The 24,487-nt window shown below is 40.7% G+C and overlaps 1 protein-coding gene across 1 annotated transcript in view; it reads right to left on the minus strand.

Annotated features, from left to right (window-relative positions):
- Positions 1-9,782, minus strand: part of erich3 (glutamate-rich 3) — a 32,339-nt gene extending 22,557 nt beyond the window's left edge. Inside the window, exons 1-5 of the mRNA XM_015971481.3 lie at positions 9,537-9,782; positions 3,611-3,704; positions 3,390-3,515; positions 3,209-3,280; positions 2,893-3,021 (exon numbers count right to left, since the gene is read on the minus strand). Of these exons, the coding sequence (XP_015826967.3) occupies positions 2,893-3,021; positions 3,209-3,280; positions 3,390-3,515; positions 3,611-3,704; positions 9,537-9,556 (441 nt within the window). The 5' untranslated portion in view covers positions 9,557-9,782. The remainder of the gene's footprint in view (positions 1-2,892; positions 3,022-3,208; positions 3,281-3,389; positions 3,516-3,610; positions 3,705-9,536) is intronic.
- Positions 9,783-24,487: the final 14,705 nt, after the last annotated feature.

Raw genomic sequence — 24,487 nt, forward strand, 5'->3', positions numbered from 1 at the left:
TATTTGATTACAAAGTTAATTTTATTTTGTTACTATTTCCCTTAAAGGGCCACAAGCCAGTTTGCCCTTCATTTTCATGATTATTTCCTTTATATATATGCCTTTAATTAATGCAGCCTGCTGAGTTTCACATATCAGTTAGGATTTACTTTCTTTTATTTATGTTTTCCCTGCATCACGTTTTTACATGACATGTAGAACAGGGTGCAGTACATTTCTTCTTTAGATAATTCACAAAAGGCACCCACATTTTCCCAGAGGCACTCATAGATAGGTTTTGATTGATTTCTTTGTTTTGCATCAAATGCTATCTATCGTGTGGGCTGTCTCACTTTGTCTCCTTCTCCGAGCTCGTATGGACTACATCCCATCAGAGGGGTCGTCTTCACCATCCTTCAACTGGTTTCCTGTCGCATGGGGCTTCGGTCGTGGTTCGAGATGGGTCGAGGTCTGCGCTGGACTTCGCCTGGACTACGCCTGGGGAATACATCACCTGCCCAGCTCCGTGTGGCACACGAGCTGCTTATCCTTTGCATACCTTTGCATTATTGCTGATGAAAATTAACTGCTATTGAAATAGCTCTGCTTTCAAGATTCCTAAGTGGATTACTTTACAATGATTGCAACAGTTTTGGCCTTAATCATCTGATCAGGATAGACTCCCTTCTACACGAGACCTGTGGTGACGCTTCATCGTTCCTGCCTTCATCTGGGATGTCCACCTTTACGAGTACATCACGTTATTGTGGTTGTGACGTCAGGTGGCCTCTGCTTGACCTCCATGTCGTCACAAAAGGGGGGAATGTAACGTGAGGAAATATGGGTTTTCTGTCACAATGGTGGTGTTGGACTCAGCTGTGTCAAAGCTGGGTCGCTGAGAACTTTCACCCACAGATTAAGACCTGAACGCCAGCGAGTCTGGGAGGAAACCATAACATCTGCCACCTGCAGTCTACCAGAAGATGTGTTTACATGAGTTGTACCCAGACCAAGTCAAAACATAAAGTTTAAACTTCTTTTTCTTGATTTTAATGTTAAAGTAACCATTATCATTTTGCTCATTATAAATGTGATTAATCAAATGAATGACTATTTAGCTTTGGGGTAATTATAATGGTTTAATGAATCCATTCTTAAATAATGTTGAGAATGTTTGTTACTGACCTTCACACACACTCAAGCACAAACATTCACACACATCCACACACACCTGCTCACAGTAAACTCCAGACACATTTGATGACGCACGTTTGCTTTGAGAAGAGAAAGGTTTTTGGTAAGTTTTCAGTCTTATGATTCAGTTCGTGTTGGACAACGAGAGAGAACATACCTGAAAACCAAAGGGGGGGCAGAGCCTGTTGGCTCGTTCTTCCCCCCTTTCACGCTGTTTCTGCCAAGCCAGGCAGAATAGCTGAATCGCGACTTCTAACGAAGACTCATTACCGAGTCTTTTGATTTCTGAGTGAATTAACTTAAGAAAGCGCATCGATAAAACGCTCTACCACCCACGTGTACCGAGGGCAACTCTGGACCGGTTCCGTTCGACACCTATGTCTCCTGTCAGCCGCCGGTGTCATCTGGATGAACCACAACATCCTCCACGGCCCGGATCCGAAAGAGGGTCCACAAGAGTTCGGTGAGACAGAGCACGGTTTTAGCGTTTGATGCAGTTCTCTGATAAGACCTAAGTTTATCCAAACCATCACTTCACTCAGACACCTGTTTCTTCCTGAAGCAAAATCAGACTCACACACGCATTCATGTCACAACATTCTCAATCTTCATAAATTCACCAGAAGGTCTATTTGAGCAAGAACAGCATATAAACTGTTAAAAGATTGTCCCACAAAGTTGCCAATGTGATTGTTATTTCCTGTTTGTCAATTTTCAAAATCATTAGTTTAATTTGAAGAATTAAAACTTTTAATCCTTCAAACTTGTTTCCTCATTGAACTGAAACACAGACACTCAGATATTATCGGCAGTTTATGGATGAAAACAACCTTTGAGTCTTCTGAACAATATAAAATTTGGTTATTGATTTATTAAAATTAATATTCCGAATTAATACGTAGCATGGTTTCTCTTTCATAAAAGAGCATAAATCCATAACGCTACATATGATAAGTAATATACATTTTCTTTTAACGCAACAACATTTAACAATGTCAATTGCTTTTTACATTAAGGCTGCAATAGCAAATCTGCAACACAAATGAGCTCAAAACAGTTTTTCATGCCTCAACAACATAACATAATATAATAAGTAAGAATATGTTATCGAGATAAAAAAAAGAGACAAAAAAAAAAAAGAAAGAATTGTGTCGCATTTGTCTAAAAATCTCCACCAATAACATGGTTTGGCCTTAAGCCAACTATTGGACCATCCGGTTGTCAGTCTCGCCGAAGCGCCGCACTTCCCTGGGTCCTCCATAACACACTTGTGTATGTAGCAGCAGAACACCACTGGTGTGAGAGGTTCTCTGCTCAATGATATCAGAGATGGAGAAACAGCCAGCTGTTACCACTTCAATTTTAGAACAAACTAACACAGTCCCAAAAAGAAAAACATAATTTAAAGTCACAGACAACAAAAGACGTTTGGATGTAGAAATTGGAGAATGGTGCTTATCTCGGTCCCTCTGCAGGTTTCTAGTTCTGGCGAACAAGGCCCAGGGAAGACTCCTGAGGGGATGGGCGAGTGTTCCGTGACCGTGTTCATGTTTGCTAGTTTGCAGATTCGATATTGCAACTAGTTTCAGTTGAACCAGTTGGCATAACTTGGTTAAGTAAATTCAACACTTAATTTCTTACAGTGTAGGTAAGACATATATTAAAAAGCTGTATTCTGAATCGCGTTGAGTTTTCCTCCAACAGGATGTTTTTACTCACAGACTCAGATGATTCAGAGTGCTCCTCCTCAGGTCCGGAATGCGGTTTCCCATGGTCCCTGGCCCCAGTGGGTGGACGTGGGGACAGGACGCGAGTAATGTCTTCATCATACCTTCTAGAGCGCCCCATCTTCCAAAAAAGACAATTTGTTATGATGCTGTATATTGTGTTTATTCCAAAAACTGATATGTTTAATTTTAACAATACAGATTATTCATGTGTGCAAATCAACTCTTGACATCGAATGTGTTTTTGTCATGCGAGAATTAATTTGTAAAACAGGGCAGCAAAGCTTGATTAAATGTAAATGATGCACCTTCATTTTTTGCACTCTCTCTCTTCGTGCAAACTCCTCCAGCTTCCTTTTGATTGCTGCTTGGTGAAGGCGCTGGAAGAGAAGCGGGTAATATTAGCATTGGTTAGTGAGAAAGGAGAATTAAAAATTAGTTGGGCAAATTGTAATAGTTTATTTTCTTCATTTCTCCACCTCTTCTCACCTCCATCTCCAACACCCTGTGGAAAATGGCCTGGGCCAGGCCCTCACTGATGTGTCTCTGGTGGGTTTTCTTGATGAGTTTGTGTTTGTACTCCTTGTCTGAAACAATTCGCCCACTCCTGGTGATCTGATGAGTCAAGGGACAACAGATAATATGAGTGCACTGAGATGCCATATAATTATTACAGACAACTGAACCAAATCACTGTGATGCCGGTGTACCAGTCCTGCTCTCTGCAGGTGTCTCCTGATTCGAGTGTTGCTGAAGTAGCCGGTGAGATGTTTGTCCGTGAGGCTGTTGTAGTTTGACAGGAGACTGAAAACATAAAAGGAGACTCTGAGCACTGCCCAGCATTGTGAAGAACACCCATACTATAAACTTCCTCTTGATTACAGCTAATCAAATGCTTTAGTGAGGCACAGCACCGTGTTTGTTTCTTGGCAGTTATCCTCTTGTCCTCATTAACAGCAAATCAGCTCTTCCACAAACCAGGCATGGCTATAGGCACCTTTCTTTTTTTTTCCAACACAGATTTGATTTCCACTAGCATTTGTGCACAACACAACAGGATCGTACAACTGCAGAGTCTGTTACAGGTGTCTGATTACACACATGAAGGCACACTTGACCTGGCGGCCTTTTCTTCCTGTAATCGGTTCGTTTGTCTCTAGTCTTGGTTACACTTTTTTTTTTTGCCTGGTAATGCATACTTTAAATTTTGAATTTGTTTGTGAGTGTTTATTAAAATTTGCCCAACCATTCCAATGTTCTGAGAAGGTATGATCCAATGACTCTAAGCAGAGTTATGTCACTCTTAAATCTATTGTTTCTTTGTCATCATGTTTGCTTTTTAGAGCTTGTTCTGTTTAATTTGTGTTCATAGAAACTTGTTTTGCTATGCTTAGCTTGTTTTCAATAGACTTATGGGAATACTGACCTCATGGCATGTTTTCAGAAGGAGGTTCTGTATTTACAGTCACTACAGCAAAAAAATACTGTAACATATTCAAAAGGATTCATATTTATCTAATTAGCTTTACCAGTGTAACACTCAAATCTTGTAATACATTAAGTAAGTAAGTATATTTTATTTATATAGCACTCATCACAGAAAGAGAATCACAAAGTGGCTCACAGAGATAAAATGTATATATACCGTAAATCCTCTAATACAGGCCCGGGCCTGTATTTGACTCGAGCTCATCAAGCTCCAGGCCTTTATTGGAAGGAGGACCAGAATTAAAGGCAGGCCTCAATTTCTATTTGAGCAAAATGAACTACTGGTTCGCTGGAGTTTTTGACAATTAAAATTGCGACCACATTTTCAAAGTTAAACACATTTCTTTTAACAACGGTAGTTTCTGCTTCAGCCCCCCCCCCCCCCCCCCCCCCTGCGCAGCGGCCGCAGACTCACTGATGCACCTGCAGCCTCTCAGTGTTCCTGCTGCTCTAAACATTAAAATAATTATTTCATTTTCTGTTCCTCACTTCTGATTACCTTCAATGGTGTCTGTTTGTTGCAACCACCAGGTTCAAAAACTAACTTGTTTTTATTTGACTATTTTTCTGTCCTGTTTATTATCTTCCTGCATCTCCTCTCAATCCTAAAGAGAAACTGCTACCTGGGTTCATATATATTCACCTTACGAGTTACCTTTGAACTGAAGTTCTAAAAGATCTACCGACCGCAAAAACAGCGGAGTGCTCGCTGCTTGCCAGCCACATCAGTTAGGTGCGTCACCGAGGAGAAAACAGATGATGCGCCCCGATCCACAGCAGCGAAACATATCAGGCACAAATAAAAAAATAAAGGACAGAAAACATAAAAGGAAATGAGCCGACATGAACGTGTTAAATTAGTTTTTGAGGTTCGACACCTGATTTGATAATGTTACTGTGGCCGTGCTCAGGACGCAGATGTCTGGAGCGCGTCAACAATCAGAGCTTTGCATGTGCACGCTGGTTAAGGTTAGGATGGGGGTGAGGGGAATGTTAAATTGCAAGGGGGTAAACTTCACAATTTGGTTAAATGTCCGTTTTACGGCGGGTGTCAGTACCGACGCTCTGGCACAGCGCGTTGCCTCCCGACGTGCAGGAACTTGTCACCTGCTGACAGCAGGCTGCTGTCTTTTCCGAGGACTGCATCTTGCCGGTCATTATCACGTGACAGCGACTAGTCGATGACAAGCATAAAAAGTCACTATAGAGCGGTGAAGTCGACTAGTGACTAGTTCATACAACCCCTGCTACTGCTCCCCAGAGTGTTCTGCAGCATAATCAGCACGTTCTCTTTGAACTTGATATCAAATTTTCGCCTCCTCTTCATCTCCGCACGGTTAAAGTTACCCTCGCGGTCTATCACTGGCAAATCAAAAGTGAGATGATGACACAACCACCCCCCGTACTTGCTTGTTACCACATTCCACCCGACCACAATAAAAAACCAGCCATTATTCACCTCCGCCGACTCCGACACCGAAAATATGATACCCGGCAGTTAATTAAATACAGGCTAATATTAGAGGATTTACGGTATTTGGCATTATTGACCAATATCTTTGATTTATTTGTTAAAAACATCAAGATGCATTACAGTGAACATGATCATAAAGTACATTTTTCTAGTGCAGAGAGGAGACAACCCATAGAAGCACTGATTTGATCTCATTTCAGAGAAAAAAAACGTTGTTGGCATTTTTCCCCACACACAGTTAAACAAAACAGTGTTGATTAAGGTGTGTGTGAGAGAGAGATAGAGACGGAGAGAGAACTAAAATAATTTTAAAAAACCCGACCGGAGTGGAGGCAGTGACCGACGCATGCACGAGCCGTTTTCAGCTCTGTCTTGTCAAATGCACCACGTACGTTACGAAAAAAGTAACTTTAAATATTGAACTGAAAAAGAGGCGAGCTGAAGAAAACCTAGGGAGTTCTGAAGAAACATGAGAGACAGTGAAGCAAGCACAGAGAGATCCGTTACTGTGTGTGTGTGTGCGTGGATGCCTGGGTCGAGCTGACTGAGCTCCCGGCTGCAGAGTTTTGTGTGTAGGGAGGGGTGGGTGCTCTATGTGACTGGCCAATCACAGAGCGTGAAGACAGTCAGTTACCCAATGAGGATTTTCCTTCAGCACGATTACAGATATTTACGAGTTTTACACTCGTTTCATGCTCATATTCGTCAAAAATGCTTTATCCGTATGCTCATCCCTAGCTGTAACCACCCTGCCCTGCCTCCTCCTCCTTGCTGACTGCCGGCTGTGATCACAAGCAGCAACACAGTAGTTCCCGCTGCTTCTTCGGGAAACGGCGCAAAAAAAAAAATAAAATAAAAATCAATAAAACTTTGGATCTTGTAGGCATGGAAGTGGGATTTCAGCCATGGCGGGCCGCCACGGCTACACCTATGTAAGGGAAACACTGTTGCTGGCACCCTGAATCAATGCTAATGCTAACTACAGCTAAGCTACAGCATAAACACTCACTTGCGGCTAAAGGTTGGTTTTTGCTTGATGCGTCCGCGAGGTTCACACGGCTCCACGCGGTAAAATTGCGTCATTTTATCAACCACGCCCCTCCACCTGGCCTCCACACTGCCCAAACTTTCCGAACCGCGCACCTAGGAAATTTTCTAACCACGTGGACGGTCGAACACGGAAAAACATGGCGGACTGGCAAGGACTAGTTATGGCAGAGTTCTTAAATACAGACATTTGTATGATTCAGCTCTCAAAGATCACCGTGATCAACATGTTGTTAATAATTCTTGGAGAGAAATAGCTCGCACTGTTGGAAAAGACGAGGACGCCGTTAAAAAATGCTGGAAAAACATGAGGGACCGACATGTAAAGGCAAGGAAGGGGAACAAACTGAAAAGCGGTGATCCTGGTGGAAACAAGAACGCTCCACCAATTCTAAAAGAGCTGAGTTGGCTCTCAACTTTCATTAAAAACTGTTATAAACAACAGTAATTTCTACTTCTACTATGGTGTAGTGTTAGATGCATGCCGTAGAGCTCCATGCTGCCCCCTACAGTTTGGGAGAATATTGGCTCACCGCAGAGACAAGTCGCATGAACCATAAACGCTGCAAGTTGTGAAGCGCGTTCCATCCGCGAGCTGCATCACCAAGCGTTAAGTAAATGCGTCAAGCATAAACCAAGCTTAATCCGAGTCCATTGCTACGAGCCTGGCTGAGACCGCGATGCTTTTATAACCTATAGCCACAGAGGTCAGACTCCTTACATGGGACCTGGTTACGTTTCTTGGGACATTGGTCAAGACAGATTTCAAACTGCTGTTGTAAATTTGTGTAGAATATTTTTGAGCTGAAGAGGTTGCTGGACTGAAGGTTTATGGCAGAATTTTAATTTTTTTAAGAAAATGCACCAAAATACAAAAATAACAACATGTCTACAACACTTATTTATATAAGTTATCAGCAAAAAAAGTAGATTTTGGTGTGACTTGCTCTTTAAAGCAGTGGTTCGATACATTGGCAGTGGTCTCTAGAATGAACGTCTTGTAAGTCATTCTAGCGAGGGGGGGGGGGGGGTTACTGGTTGACCATTTCTTGGACCTAAAGGTATCTATCCATCCATCCATCCATCCATCATCTACAGTTGAGAGCTAGAGATGCATGTCTCAAATGTCTCACAGGCACTTTCATTTAATTATTTATTAAATAATGTAAAGTAATTTAAATTTAAATTCTATCTAGAGGTGGCTCATATCCTATCATCCACAGTCGTTATTTCTTGCCCAGAGAAAGAAATCTATCATATTACGGTAAACTAAATTCATGATGCATTCTTATGTCATGCATCCTCTAGTCAGGATTACACACCCTATTACACTCTATTTGTCCCTCACTACTCTCCGTAGATGTTTCCTGACTACATGGAGGAAGCGTTTGGCATAAACAACGCTCCGGTCGACAGCCACGGTGAAAAGGCTCGTTAAAACACACTTGGACACCCCAAATAATAAAAGCCACGAAGCCAAATGCAAAGTTTAGACCAGAACATTGACCCAAAGGTTCTTTGATCAAGCAGATGCATGAGAATTCATGCAGTGACCGCAAGCTAGCGGCTAATGCTAGCAGCTAGCCGCTATAATCGAGTATGGTGTGCTTCTTCAAATATTAATGAATGTTTATGTTCACATCTTAATGCATCGATATTTTCTTCAGCTCTACTGAGTGCCCCATCTAAACAAACCAACATGCTGCCTTAAACTTGCTCTGATTGGTTCATCGGTGTATCTGTTGTACAGACAGAAGCAGATTAGCAAACAGAGTGACTCGCTGAGAAAAAATGTGTGCCCATAGGCGCATCCAGAAATAATGGCGTAGGTGATAGATTGCAAATGGTTCTACGATCTCCGAGCTTTGTTAGATCATCATCACTTTATAATCCTTAACAATCTTATATCGTTAGATTGCACGGCCCTAGCTTAAACTAGCCAAGACATCAGCTGCTGTTTCCAGACACTAAAAACACAACAGCCTTCCCCGTCATGAGTCAGCATCGATGAGTCCATGAATGCTAATTCCCAGAGTGACGCAGATCTGTGGGGATTTTCAAATCGTAGAGTTTCACTATTTATTTTCTGTCAAAAGCTGAGATAGCTGTAGGATAATCATGTTTGGCCTGCAATACTCTTGAGTGACCAATTATAATCAGAAATAATTATTTAAAAATGGGTTTTCAGCTTTTCAGTCACCCACACCTTTAAATTATCCAGAAAACTGTGTGATTCTTATATTTGGTGTTTTTCTCCAACTGATTAGTCCATTAAGTTTGACCATATTAGTAATAAAAGCATGAAAATAGCACCTCAGTTAAACTAAATGTATCCCGTAAAATAAAATAAAATTTCTGAAGTTTGTTCTTTAATTTTTTTTCTTATTCTCTCAGACTTTTTAAAGTCTTTTAGTACGTTATTTTCAGGTCTAATCTTAACTGAGCGTCTGGTAATGGCTTCTGACGCCACAAAAATGTTAGCAGTTTCACAAGTTCGTGATTTAATATGTGTTAAAACATTTATAATTAAATAAAAACAAAACGGGTAACTAAAACTAGCAGCAGACAGAGTCATGCTGCCACGTTTAACTTAATTTTCTTGAAAATAAAAATGTAAATGTTCCTACCCTTGACTGAGATGACTCATGGTTCTCTCCTCTCTCGTTTTCACTCTGTAGAATTCCCGCGATATTTCAGGTATAAAAGACAGAGATGTGATCCCGGTCCTCCCTGGAAGAATTAGGAAAGAAGCAAAGTTGTTAAAACAAAAAGTGTAGCGGAAGGTTTTGACCAGAGACTGATTCGGAACAGCTCCTCTAACCACCGCAGGACCGATGACAGTTACCCGTTGCCAAGGGAGACCACGTGACCCGGCTGCTCTGGTTTCCACTTACAGTCCCACCAACAAAAAGATATAGATAGATAGATGATAGATAGATAGATAGATAGATAGATAGATAGATAGATAGATAGATAGATAGATAGATAGATATCTAGATAGATAGATAGATAGATAGATGATAGAGGTCATGCATTGCTTAAATGAACAAAAAAGTAAAACAAAATAAATATATATGTAATAAAAAATATTGATGTAGTAATTCATGCATTGCTTAAATTAAACTAATTAAATTATATTTTATAAAAAAAATGTTTTAGTAATTATTTTAATACAAAAGTGGGAAAGAAAAATGTTTTATACTTACACAACACGTGAAATATTAAATTAACACTAAATTCACACTTTAACTGCCCACCACTCAAAAAGAAATACTCCTAAAACCATCATACGGAGTCTGTCTACACGGTAAACGAGCCGATATCTGTGGATGGATGGATCAACCATAGAGTAAAATTAACAACGCAGATCAAAATGAGATATGGAAAACAAACTAATCCACGACAAAGGAGGAAAATAAATGCAGAAATTGTGAACAATTAAGGCACACAGTTGAAAAACAAATGCAACGTTCTTTCTACTGAACACAACAGCAACTTAAAAAACTAATTATTGCACTTTCTATGACAAAGAAAGATTTATACAATATTAATATAATTACAAAGAAAATACAGACGTATTTGTATGATAAAAACAGGTGTCGTTAGCAAAACAAGCTATTTTACCAAGTTCATACCAGCACTGTGGGGACATGCATTGGTTCTACACACAGAAAAGGTTTCGTTTTTACCCTGCAGCTCTGAGGAAGTTTGCAGCCACGAACGAAACTGTCAGCAGCAAGGTAAAAAAGAAACATTTTCTGTGTTTTATAAAAGAATCAACGATGCAGTTAAAAAAGCAACACAGCATACCAAAACTGGAGAGACATTATTGTAGATGAGCTGGGCTTCAGTCTGGTGTTTTTGTTTTCAAAGTAAGATTCAATGAAAACTGTTGAAAATAGATTCATCTGAGATTAAATGTTCTGTAAAAGGCTTCACTGTTGCAAAATGTTTATACTGTATTTGACCAAATATACCAAAGTCAGATTAACTTTCACATTTTCAGTGTGAGCTATAAATGATTTGATATTCTCACATAAAGAAAAAAAAGTTCCTTAATTTTTTTGAATATTTTGTTTTTGAGTAAAAAATTCGGCCTGTCTGGCACAGGGCTTTGAGAATAACGACACAATTATCAGTTGTTATAAGCATAAACACCACTTTGTTCTTTTCTTATGACAATCAGCATCTGGGAAAAGTGAAAAACAGCTGAATATTTGTGTGTATTTTTTAGCTTTCACCTCCTGAAAGCTTCTCTAGCAGGGATGGTAAATAGAAAATATGTCAGCATTGTCAGAGCGACACTGTGGAGGCAGATCCTACAGCTGAGACAAATACCTGCAGCTCCTCTGTGGCCCTCTTGTGGAAACTAAAAGAATGACTCTACTAATATAACCATCATCAGCACAATTTATTTGTGTTTTTCTTTATTATGTTTGTTTTACGTGATCCAACATCCTCCTTGGTCTGTGTGGGAGAACATGTGTGATTTTTATATTGAATCCTGCCTTTGTTGTCATTTGAAGTTGTTGGGTGATACCAAGATTGACCAGTAGAGGAAGCCAAATGTCTTTTGAGATGATTTGACATGATTTAAACATGAGCAGCGCATAGTTTTAGTCTCTTTTTGGTTTATCATTCTCTTTAAATTGGAGAAGAAGTATAAAGATCAGCACAGTTACATATAGTCCACATTTTCCAAGATATTTAATATTTGAACTTAACTATGATCTGAATTAATGCAACACCCAAAGAACATCTGTATTCAATTTCAATTCAGTTTACAGCGCCAAATCACGACAAGTCATCTAAAGGCACTTCACAAAGGAAACATTCCAGCTGAGTTCATTTTATTTTACCAGTAAGTTAAAAGGAACTCAGTAGATGCACCGAGTCACTCACTTGACTTTTTGTGTCAGAGACTTTACAGCAATCCCCTTACTAAGCAAGCATGCAGTGACAGTGGAGAGGAAACCCCCCTTTTAACCAGGCCCGCCATAAATCTGGGATGAAAATGAAGCCAACACGGAAGTGACAAACATTGCAGTTCCACCCTAATCCACTAAGGGCTGGCAGCAGAAGTGAGCAAGTCCTGTTAAAATGCCAGTTTCACAGCAGAAATAAACATGTTTACAGCCTGGTTAAAAAAACATTTTAGGTTTAATAGAACTAGTTTACATTCATGACAACTCCGAGGGGGTGAATTTTGACTCTTCTCATTAAGTGTAATTGAATGCTTAAAATTCTGAATAATTCATGTGCATCAGAGCCATGTGACTTCAGAGTTCGCAGTGGGAGCTAGCTCCAGGGAAAGGCCCCAGTCTGGCTTCACGTTAATTGATGTACGGCCATTTCAACTCTCAGAACTCTAGCTGTGGCCTCAGCGTGTTCGTGTTTGGATGTTAATCATGGAATTATTTGGACAACGAGAGCAAGCTGCGCTATTGACTGCACTAGATAATCTAAGCCAGGGGTGTCAAAACTCAAATTCACACTGGGCCGAAATGAAACTCTGGGACGGAGTCGAGGGCCAAACTTAATGTTTTTTTAAAAATTGACGGCAAATTTACACAATTTCTTTATCAACATATATGCAATTTTGAACCTTTTAATTTGGAAACAAACTTATTTTTGCATTAACATTGAATGTGGAATAACCTAATTACGCACGAGCAAGTCAATTTTAAATAAAAGGCATCAGTGGCATTCATTACTTGTGGTATAATCAGCATTTTTAAAATCTATTCTGGATTTATGTTTTCTTGTTGTTTATTCGTTTTTCTTATTTTTTATTCTCCTTTTTTCTCCTGTAATAAGTGCCATCGCTGCTGTGACATCTATCTTTTACCACTAAGGAACAATAAAGGGATTTTCTATTCTATTCATCTATCTGCAGCCTTTCCAGTTCCTGTTTTACTGTAGGTTAAATCTTTTCTCACAGGCCAACAACAAAATAAAAGTATAATTTTATCTAAAATGAAAGTGCAATATCTCACCTGTTAGCTTTCATGTTTTGGAGCAGAAAAAGAGCATAAAACCAAAATATTTAAAGCCCATTCTGCTCCACTGATTTACTGTGATGCTCATCTGTTCCAGCCAGATACCTGCATTATGGTGTTGAGCTCTGAGCTGAGGAGACTCCTGTTGTTTTTTTCATCTTCATCATAATGATGACAACATTAGATGACAACAGGTGCTCACATTGGTTCGTGCTGGTAAACATGGAGAACATCTCAGCAGCTTGACCACGTTGTTGTGTGTCGGGGAGGAAAAATAACAACTACAGCAGCCACAGAGTCATGCTGATTGAGCGTGTCGCTGCTCGCTGGAGTTATGGCTCTGTCTGGAAGTTAGTTGGAAAACTTTCTCTTTCAGTTGTGAACACATTACTGAGTGGTTAAAATCTCCATTTCTGGGCTTCAACGTCGGCAGATAGCTGAGTAAACTCAGCGTTGAGTGAGAGGAGTGTAGTTTGTTCGAGACAGCGGAGTTGCAGACACCGGCAGCAGACGCTGGAAAAAACACAAAGGAGGTGACGCTTTGGCTCTGCGCTAACGCCGCAAAGCATTATGGGAGTTGTAGTCTTTGCGGTAAAATCGGCCAGCGGGTCAATTTTAATATATTTTTGATATTTCTATCGCGGGCCACATGAAAATGCTCCGCAGGCCACTTCTGGCCCGCGGGCCTTGTGTCTGACACGTGATCTAAGCAGTTTCTACTTTATTCTTTATTCACAGACCATTTTCATAACATTCCTGTACACAATATACACAATATCACTCTACTACATAAATTAGATCTGTGAAAGGGACTCCAAGAAGCTGAAACAGCTTATTTAAGGATCCCATGATAATTAGATTAAAATAATGCATTCTCATAAACTTGACTTTAATCAGAAAATCATCAGAAAAAAAGAAAACAATTAGTCAAATCAAACCATACATGCCACAGAAAAAACAACAACAAAAAAACCCCAATATTTGAGTCAATTAATATTCAATTAAAATTCGAGCATTCATGTGATGTCAGCGAGATATTGCCACTATGTGTTCATACCATATGTATTTAACAATTCCATCTTCAAAACAGTTTTACATTTACTAATTGTTTTACATTTCTTGATTGCTTCACTCATATTATTCCATGTTTGTACTCCTCTGGATGTACTACAATGATATTTCCTGTTGGTTCTAATCAAAGGTGTCTTATGAATAAATGTTCCACGTAAAGTATAATTTCCATCCCTTAGTTGAAACAACCTCTGGACACTGTAAGGGGCTTCCTGGTTAAGTATTTTAAACATAAGTTGTGCTATTCTATAGTTAACAAGATCTTTAAACTTGAGAATTTTTATTTAATAAACAGTGAATGAGTATGTTGTCTATATTTTGCATTAGCCACTATTCATATTGCTTTTTTTGTACAGTACACAGAGGTTCTAAATTAGTTGTGTATGTATTGCCCCATACTTCTACGCCATATATTAAGTAAGGGACAACAAAAGAAGAATATAGGGTTAGCAGAGAAGACGTATTGATAACCTTTTTAACTCTATACAGTATCGCTATTGATTTTGATATTTTTGTCTTAATGTAAGTTATATGTGGTTTCCAATTTAATTTATCGTCTATTATCACTCCAAGAAACTTGATTGTTGTTACCCTTTCAATTTCAACATTATTTATCCTGAGTTTAGCATTTAGATAATTGTGTTTATTTCCAAAAATAATAAACTTTGTTTTAGGCAAATTTAATGTGAGTTTATTATCATCAAACCAGGTCTTCAATATTGAAAGCTCCTTATGTACAGTGTCCAGAATCTGATTCAAATCCTCCCCACAACAAACTAAGGTAGCATCGTCTGCAAACAAGATGGGTTTAAGCTCTGTGCATGCCTCCCTTAAATCATTTCTGTACAAGATAAACAAAAAGGGCCACAACACTGACCCCTGGGGAACTCCACACTTGATTCTCTGTGTGTGGGATTTAACTTCCTGCATTTGCACCTACTGTTCCCTGTTTTCCGCATAACTCTTTATCCATAGATTTGCAACGCCTCTAATTCCATAACTATTTAGTTTCTTCAGTAACAAGTCATGATCCACGGTATCAAACGCTTTTTTTAGGTCAAGAAAAACTCCTATCGAATATTCTTTTTTTTCTATTGCTGTTACTATCTTCTCTGTAAAGTCGATGAGTGAATGTGTTGCTGTCCTTTTTCTCCGAAATCTGTATTGTTGTTCACACATTTTGTGTTTTGTAATAAAGTTTCCCAGCCTTATAAGGAATAAGTTTTCTAATATTTAGGAAAATTTTGGAGCAAGGAGACAGGCCTATAATTTGAAAGTAGCTGTTTATTGCCAGATTTAAATATAGGTATAACTTCAGCTATATTTTCATCTTGTGGGGAAATACACCTGTTTGCAGTGGTAGATTACAAATGTCAGCAATAGGTTTTGATATAAAATCTATTATTTCTTTAATTAGAAACATTTGGAGTCCATCACAATCAGTGGATTTCTTACTTTTAAATTTGTTAACAATATCAATAATTTCTCTTTCATCTGTTTCTTTTATAAATATGGTCTCCTCAATATTTATGGTCTTACTCTCTATGTTCCCATTTCGCTCGGAGACAACAATATCCCTTGCTAATTCAGGACCCACATTCACAAAAAATGTATTAGATTTATTTGCTATTATATTTGCATCACCGGTCATTGTGTTGTTGTTGTCCAAAAATTCTGTCGAGTAATTCTTGCCACTGCTTCTATGTTCAATAATAGTGTTCAGTATTTTCCAAGTTTCCTTTACATTACTTTTATTTTCCTCCAAAATCTTACTGTAATGAGCTTTTTTACTGTTTCTCAATATTGTAATTAATTTATTTTTGTATTTTTATAGTTTAACTCGCTCTCTAGAGTATTTCTCTTAAGAAATTTTCTATATAACACATTTTCCTTCTTATATGCTTGCAGTATTCCTTTTGTTACCCATGGTTTTTCCTTCTGATTTTGTTTCACAGTTTTTATTTTTAATGGACAATGCTTCTCAAACATCTTTAACAAAGTCATCAAAAAAAACTTCATGTTGCATTTACATTGTCGACGTAGATGCCCCTCCAATCGTGCTTCTTAAGTTCCTCTTTAAAATTATGTATTGCCTTCCGTGTTGCACATCTTACCATATACTTCTCGTTTCTCCTCTGTATCATACTATAGTTCTGGATAATTATAAAAACTGGAGGATGGTCTTTTACATTACTTATTATTAACCCACTCAAAACTGTCCTGTCTACAACGTTTGTAAATATGTTGTCAATAGGGGTGGCGCTGTGCCTTGTTATCCTGCTTGGCTGAGTTATTGTAGGATATAGTCCCAGACTGTACATTTCATCTATAAACTCAGCTGTCGAATTATGCTTCTTGGGGTTCAACAAATCAATGTTAAAATAGCTGCAAATAAAGACTTGCTTAGTACCATTTGTCAGGATCTGGGGTGAGTCTGCACATTCTGTTTATCAGCCTCAAGTCGTTGCAGGTGGGCGGTTCCGGAGAGCGGCCAGCTGCTGTGCTTTTCCCCATCACCTGCCAGCCTTTATAAGGAGCTAGAGATCACTTCACCTCGCTGGAAGATTACTCACTTTGGGTAGCTATGCCATTATAGAATCATCTAAAGTGTTAGTCCTTGTTTTTTGTGCTTACCATCAGTCGTAGATTTTTTGAATGTACTCCGCCTTGTCCCACCAGGAACTCTCACCTCTGACCACTTCTGCAATGACCTGGATTTCACCTCCGAACCTGATCTCCCTCCACACCTGGACCGACCCGCTCTCCCACCGCTCACCTCCCTTGGATATCGGATCACCACAGACATTGCTCACCCCAGTCCTGTCTACCCTCCCAAGCTACTGGATTCCAGCTCCACAGTAAGAACCACAGAAACTGAGTCCTCCTAGTTCTGTCCCACTCTGTCCAAAACCCTGACCAGTGTTTGTCTCAGCAGAACCAGCCCCGGAGCTGTGCTCAGCATCACCGCCACGTCTGGCGGTGCACTTTTAGTTTCCTTAACAGATTATCAAGGAACAAATAAAACATTTATTTTCTTCTTACCTACGTCTCCTAGTGTGATTCTGCATGTCTTGGGTCAGGAAACTCCCCACAGTCATGACACCATTACTGTTAATTAATTCAGACAATCTGTCCTTGAAAATTTTTACACATGATCCAGGTTTCTATACACACAACAAATAGTGTTTTTTACTTCCACATATCAACCTCCACTGTAACGGACTCCATTATATTGTCCATTACAAATGACATTTTTTCAACATATCGGCTTTTATACCTTTCATCGACATATAAGGCAACACCTCCTCCCTTTGATGTTTTCCTGTTTGTGAAATAACTAACATATACTTTAATCTGCATCTCATCTGCTTGTTTGTCACTCAACCAAGTTTCCGATATTGCTATTACTGTGAACTTTTTGCCAAGTTCTCTGAGACAATCTTCTATTTTTGAGACATTCAGGTTCAGGCTCCTGCTATTAAAGTGTATAATTGATATAAGGTCATCCGTTATTACCTTTTCAATAAATTGTTCTTCTGTATAATAATTACACTCATTCTGTTTGTTGCTAAAAAAGTTATTTTCTGGGTCAATATCATTGTCAAAATCACCCATGAAAGAAAATAAATTACACAAAGAAAATTAAGTAATTAGGACAACACCCCCCAAAAAAAAAAATTAGATGGCTGACGGCTTGTGGAGCTCTGGGATGGAAACCTTTCCACCCGGTTCTCCCCAGCAGCAGCTCTGCGCATCTCAGATCGCAGCAGCGCTTGTCTGCTGTGCGGCTGCCGGCTTGTGGAGGTCTCGGAGACCTCTGTGTTCCACCCGGTTTTACCCAGCGGTCTGCCCGGCGTATCTCTGACTCAGAAGCTCTGGTGTTGTGCACAGTTAACTCCGGTTGCAAAATAAACAATAATGAACAAGAGTCTGCTTCTAGACCTGCAGAAAGAGAGAAAAAAGGGCACACAACAACAATACAACAAGATCAAGCTATCACTGCGTCAACTTGATGAAGAAATATATAATCAACATTGTTTAACTGAACAATCACACGATAATAAATCACAGTGCATTAAGTGCCAACCATAGCCTTAAGACATGTGTTGAACGTGCCCAAGTCCATACTTATGAGAGCACCATGTGAGCACCTGTGTGTGTACACGCGCTTGTTTATGTAAGGTTTCTCTATAGGAGCTTCCAGTAGAGACTGTGAGGGGCCACAGATCTGCCCCCTAAAGATGTGCAGGAGATGGAGGGAGCTCCAAGTCCCAGAGATCCAGGAGCTGCCCCAGAGCACAGGAACCCCAGGAAGACTGCGACCAGAAAAGCCCCTGCCCCCCTCGAGAGACGCAGAGGATCGGCCCGGGGGGCCACAACCAGCAGCCGGCAGAGTCCTAGGAGATATCGGTGGCAAGCCCACAGGCCCGCCCGCAGCCTCCCACCCCCTAGCCGACCGAGCCCGGGACCCAGCAACCCGGGACCCAGGGGCGACCACCTCCGCCGGGGACCCAGCAGAGCCCAGGGACCCAGACCCCACCAGGCATCCACCGGGATTGATCAGGCAGACGCCAAAAATCTTAAACTCCCTGACCCGGGAGCCACGACCCAGGCAGACCAAGGCACCACACCCCACACCAGGTGTGGCAGGGGGAGGGGAGACGAAGATGTATATCATCAAAAGAAGTCCCAGGAGAAGGGAGGAGTCAAAGGCCCCACCTGACATATACAGTCATACACAAACACAGTCACACACTCCCTCCCTCATGCTCACACATGCACATACAACCAAAGACTTACAAAAATGCACGCCGGACACCCACTCATGCTCCCCATACACACCCTATTCACTCTGGTCCCGGTACTGCTGCACATGGGGTACAACCATCACCGGTAACCAGAGTTTGACCCTTTCTGCTGGGGTGCTGATGAGCAGGCTCCCCCACCCAACGCTGAGCACAGCAACCCACCACCCCAGACGCCAACCGGATGGCCGGATCTCCCTCCTAGCCTCCAGCCCCAGGAAGCCAAGAAGTTGGGCGGTGCAGCCCAGACGCTGGGCCTGGAGACCGATGGTGGAGCCTGGACCTGGCTTGAAGGTTAGTGTTGTTGAGCCTTGAAGCTTCCGTTGCCAACTATCAGAGCCGGGATCCGGACCTCCTCTCGGGCTTCTCCACGGTCCTGCTTCCTGAGCCAGAGCCAGAGCCAGAGCAGGTAAAACCAGAACCGGGTCAGAGTTTTCAGTCTCCGTGGTTCGGTTTGGTTCCGTAGCGAACAACTAGCAGCACGCGCAGCGGTGGCGTCTTTGTTTGTTTTCAAAGAATGATTGTTTCTGCTGCTTCAGACAAACGACTGCTTGCTGGTTAGAATTTTCCTCTAAACGTTCTCATGATGTCAGGAAGGAAACTTCTCTTTCTTACTTTTAAACATAAAATTTGTCCCCAAAGTAGGATGGTGATGACTGAATATAGAATATGTCTGTTCTAGTCTATGAATCTGCAACATCAACTTTCCTGTGCATGTGAGTTCTCTGGTGTTTAGAAGAATAACAAATATTTTCCAGTTTGCAAAATGCATTAACTCAATCTTTATTTAATTTAAAATAAAGCTGCATGTAAACTTGATTCACAGTCTGTATTCGGATCATAGGTTTGAATTTGCAATCCACCACCGTGTAAGCAGATATGCATCATGGGAGGTGCGTGTGCAAGCATGAGCAGGGTCAGTGCAGCTGCTAAAATGCTGCAGTGATCCTGAGAAATAAATAAACAAAATCTCCCTCAGCCCTGATATCGCCAGGGGAAACTACACACTGTCACTTTAAATAAAAAACAAGTCCCAATGAAAGTGCTTTTATGAAAACACACAATTTCTGCAGCTGCTTCATCCTGTTTGGTTTGTGAAGACGTCAGGGCTAGCTGTGAGAAGTGCGTTGCAACGCACTTATAGTCACAAAAAATATGACACTAATATATTAGACTCATTACATGTTAAGCCAGATATTTCAAACCTTTATTTGCTATAATTGTGATTGTTATGGCTTTTATGAAAACCCCACATTCAAAATCTCAATTAGAATATTGGAAAAGGTTCAATATTCTATACTCATGCTTGTTTCCAATCAGAGTTGGACTCCGCCAAGGCTGTCCAGTGGCACCAATTCTGTTCATAACTTTTAGGGACGGGACTTCCTGTTGCAGCCAAGGTGCTGAGGGGATCTGTTTTGGTGGCCTATGGATTGAGTCTCTACTTTTTACAGATGATGTGGTCCTGTTGGCTTCATCAGAACATGATCTCCAGCTCTCACTGAAGCAGATCACAGCCGAGTGTGAAACAGCTGAGATGAAAATCAACTCCTCTAAATCCGAGACCATGGTCTTGAATCGGAAAAGGGTAGAGTGCCTTCTCTGGGTCAGGGATGAGGTCTTGCCCTATTTGGAGGAGTTTAAGTATCTCGGGGTCTGGGACCTCTGGGACTTGGAGCTCCCTCCATCTCCTACACATCTTTGGGAGGCAAATCTGTGGCCTCACACTCTCTATTGGACGCTCCTATAGAGAAACCTTACATATACAAGCACGTGTAGACACGCATAGTGCTCTCATAAGTATGGACTTGGGCATTTTCAACACATGTCTTAAGGCTGTGGCAGGCACTAAACACACTGTGATTTATTATCGTGTGATTGTTCAGTTAAACAATGTTGATTTTATGTTTCCTCATCAGGTTGATGCAGTGATAGCTTGCTCCTGTTGTATTGTTGTGTGGTCACTTCTTTTATTTTGTTTGTTTTTCTCTTTCCGCAGGTCTAGAAGCAGACTCTTGTTCATCATTGATTGTTTATTTTTGCGGGCATGTCCAACCGGGACTAGTCCCAAGGGAAGACCCAGGACACACTGGAGCAACTACGTCTCTCTGCTGTCCAGGGAACACCTCAGGATTTCCCCAGAGGAGCTGGTCCAAGTAGCTGGGGAGAGGGAAGTCTGGTTGTCTCTGCTTAGGACATGACTCTGGATAGGTGGGAGAGAATTGATGGATGGATGCTAGACTCAAAGCGTGACTCTAATCAGCTAATAAATCCCAAACACCTGCAAAGAGTTTCTGAGCGTTTAGATGGTCTCCATTTGAATTACTGAAATAAAGGGACTTTTACACCATATTCTAATTTTTAAGTTCCACCTGTTTTGTCATTAAGCATGATAAGAAAACAAAAATAACTCCCTCGTAAAGTTGTGTTGTGTTTGACTGCATTACATGCTTATGCAATAAAAATACATATTTGTCAACATTATAAAGGTGTCAAAATGCTCAGAGACAGTGTTAGCACTTTTGAAGCTGTAAAAAACACAAAAACACACAGTCCCCAAAGACATTGGGACAATTGTTCATTTCTGCTACAGTCCATACCCAGAACCTAACAAGTTAATCAAAACACAACTACAACCACTTCTGGGTGTTTGCCCAGCGTGGGCTATAAACCTGAACAATACAGTAATTAACTAAAATGTAGTGGTTAAACATCTGATGTTCATGAAGAAACTTACAGTGAACCTTGACATATGTGCATTGGCACAGGTTGTTCACCCCCAGCAGCGGGCTTGAAGATGAGGATCCAGGTAGGTGAGACAGAAATTATGCTGGAGCAGAGACAGACAGACTCTGACAATAAACACCGTAATCAAGGCAGACATTTCACCAGCTCTAAATACCTAATACACAATGCAGGTCTTAAAATAACAATTAGCGTGGAAATGGAGGAGGGGTGATTATAAATTCCATTCAGGAAAAGGTCTTGGCTGTAAGCTAGGAGGTGGCAGGCAGATATCGGGGGAGTCATGCAGTTCTCAGATGGGGGGGCAGCAGTTTTTGCAATCAGCGTTAAATAGAGCCGTTTTTGTGCCTGTGTGATTGTCAAGTGGGCCATTACTCGTTGATAAGAGCACTTTTTCCCTTATGTCGCCCTGATTGGGCTGAGCATGCTGCTCCATCTCGCATGCTGTCCCAATGCAATCAGGCCCCTCTTTCACTGCACTGCCATTTTCACTGCTGTGATTTCCACCCAAAGCCGCCTCCTCCTCCTCCTCCTATGTCTTGCCTCCCCCTACCCCTCCCACCTGACGCAACTTCTCCCCCCTTTAAATTCAATGAGTACCCATTTACAGCAAGGAGAAAAGGTCGTGCTAAACTCGTTGTGTCAATTGTAAACCACCTCAAATCGGACTGATTTCAATGAAAGAAATGAGCGGGTGCAGCCCCTAAGAAAGCAAAGGTCCGTGTGGAAGTAGCAGATCAGAGGATTTTCTCTGAAACTTGAGGCCAAAGGCTCATCACTTCTTTGATGAAAAGTCTCCCACAGCCCTTTACACTTACTAAAAACGATTTCCTTTTTTTATTTTATTTATTAAACTTTTAAGAATAAAGTAAATCCCACCCAGAGTGTTTAGAAAATCAGAACTGGGACAATTCTGCTTCTGATTTTGATTATTAGGAAATAATTAAAACATTTATTACTTCATTTATTTTGTAGCAAAACAGTTTTTCCATATTTGAAGAAAAACTAACTGAGTGTTCGGTCCATCCTCCACGTAAGATAATAAATCACCTGCACCAGCACTTTACACTACAGTGAATCATCCATCCATCCATTCACACACACACACACACACACACACACACACACACACACACACACACACACACACACACACACACACACACACACACACACACACACACACACACTGATGGCGATGAGCTACGTTTCAGCCACAGCTGCCCTGGGGCACACTGGCAGAGCCAAGGCTTCTGAGCACAGGGACCACCAGTTCCTCCAACCACCACCAGCAGGAAAGAAAGGTAAAGTGCCTTGCCCGAGGACACAACGACTGACTTGTTCAAAGGAACCTGGGATTTAACCGGCAATCCACAGATTGGAAGAAGAAGTAGAAAATCTTTTAGCACCTCTCAAGATAAAAATCATGAGGCACTTTACAAGAACGAAAATAAAAAATATTACAAAATATCATAACATTGGAAAAAGTAAACAATTGTGATTAAAAAATGTAAGTAAGTCAGTCGGACATTACCCCTGCTAAAGGTGTGTGTGTGTGTGTGTGTGTGTGTGTGTGTGTGTGTGTGTGTGTGTGTGTGGCTTCCTTTTAGTGCTGTCTTTAGTGCACAGACTCTAGATTCAAAAGCACACACTGTAAAGTCTTGTTTTTTTTACAGTAGTGATGATAGTACTGTGACTTACTACAGTAGAACTTGGTGTGCTGTGATTTTTTAAAGTATTGCATGTATTACCATAATTTATGCAGTATTTTCATTCCACTGTAAAATTTTGTTTTGTTTCTTACAGTAGTGATTATATCACTGTGACTTACAACAGTAGAACTTGGTCTGCTGTGAAGTTTTACAGTATAGCATTTATTACTGTGATTTATACAGTATTGCAACAGTTACTGTCAATTATACAGTATTTTACTTTAAATACATTCACAGTGAGTTACTTTACAGAAACACAGTAAATTACTGTGTAATTCACAGTCATTTTTTACAGTGCAACATAACATTAAAGACTCCAGAGTTACAATGGAGTTATCTGAAGGAGCAAGAACTCTAAGACGGTCAAGTATTCTTCACAGCTGTATGGAACAAGAGCACCTAGAACCCTCTGACCTACGTCCAATCCATGACGCAGCAGTTCTTGGTTTGTGGGTCCACAGGAGAAGGTCACATGTATCTTTGTCAGGCTATGATGTCTGACTGGACACCTTGGGTGAAGGTCCAACTTGTTGATGGACCTTACCAACAAGCCTGGTTCCAGCCCTCTGCTCTGGTTGAGCTGTCATGGTTCCGTGATTACATGTTCACCAACATAAAGCTTGTGAAATCACAGTCATATGGCTCATCATCGCCAAGAATCCATTTGTTGGTAAATGTTTAAAAACGAAAACAATGTCATAAAGAAATATGTGACTAAGAATGAATAAAAATCTCATAGAATTTGACTAAATGGGAAAAGGAGTCAGGATCATCTAATTTTAGCTGATTCATGATCCATATCTGCTAACCTACATTTAAACCAAGGATGATGCTAAAGTTTCGGCCTCTCGAGAAGGCCTGATGAGGTTATTACACCGATGTGCAGCACTGAAGCAGCAGAACAAGTTTGTTCGTATGATGATGGATGAGAAATTGTTTTTGTCTGATTCGCATCAAGCAAAACCTTCATGAAATCAGCCGTGCGATGCTAAAAATGAAAACAAGCAACTGGTACTATGTAAGATTGACATCTTTTCCAGCATCTGTCCCCACATCAGCTCTCGTGCAGACGGTGCATTAAAGTGAGAAAGACTCACGTTAGAGATCATGTAACATGTCATTTTAAAACACATGATTTCCTCTTTGACATCACTTTTCTTTGGTCTCCTATGATTTCTCTAAATACGATACTTAGGGTAAAATGGAGCAGCGGGTCAAATTTGTACTGAGGTCAAAATTACGTCCA

This window comes from Nothobranchius furzeri, chromosome 8 (genome assembly GCF_043380555.1).
Source record: "Nothobranchius furzeri strain GRZ-AD chromosome 8, NfurGRZ-RIMD1, whole genome shotgun sequence".
Classification (NCBI taxonomy): Eukaryota; Metazoa; Chordata; class Actinopteri; order Cyprinodontiformes; family Nothobranchiidae; genus Nothobranchius; species Nothobranchius furzeri.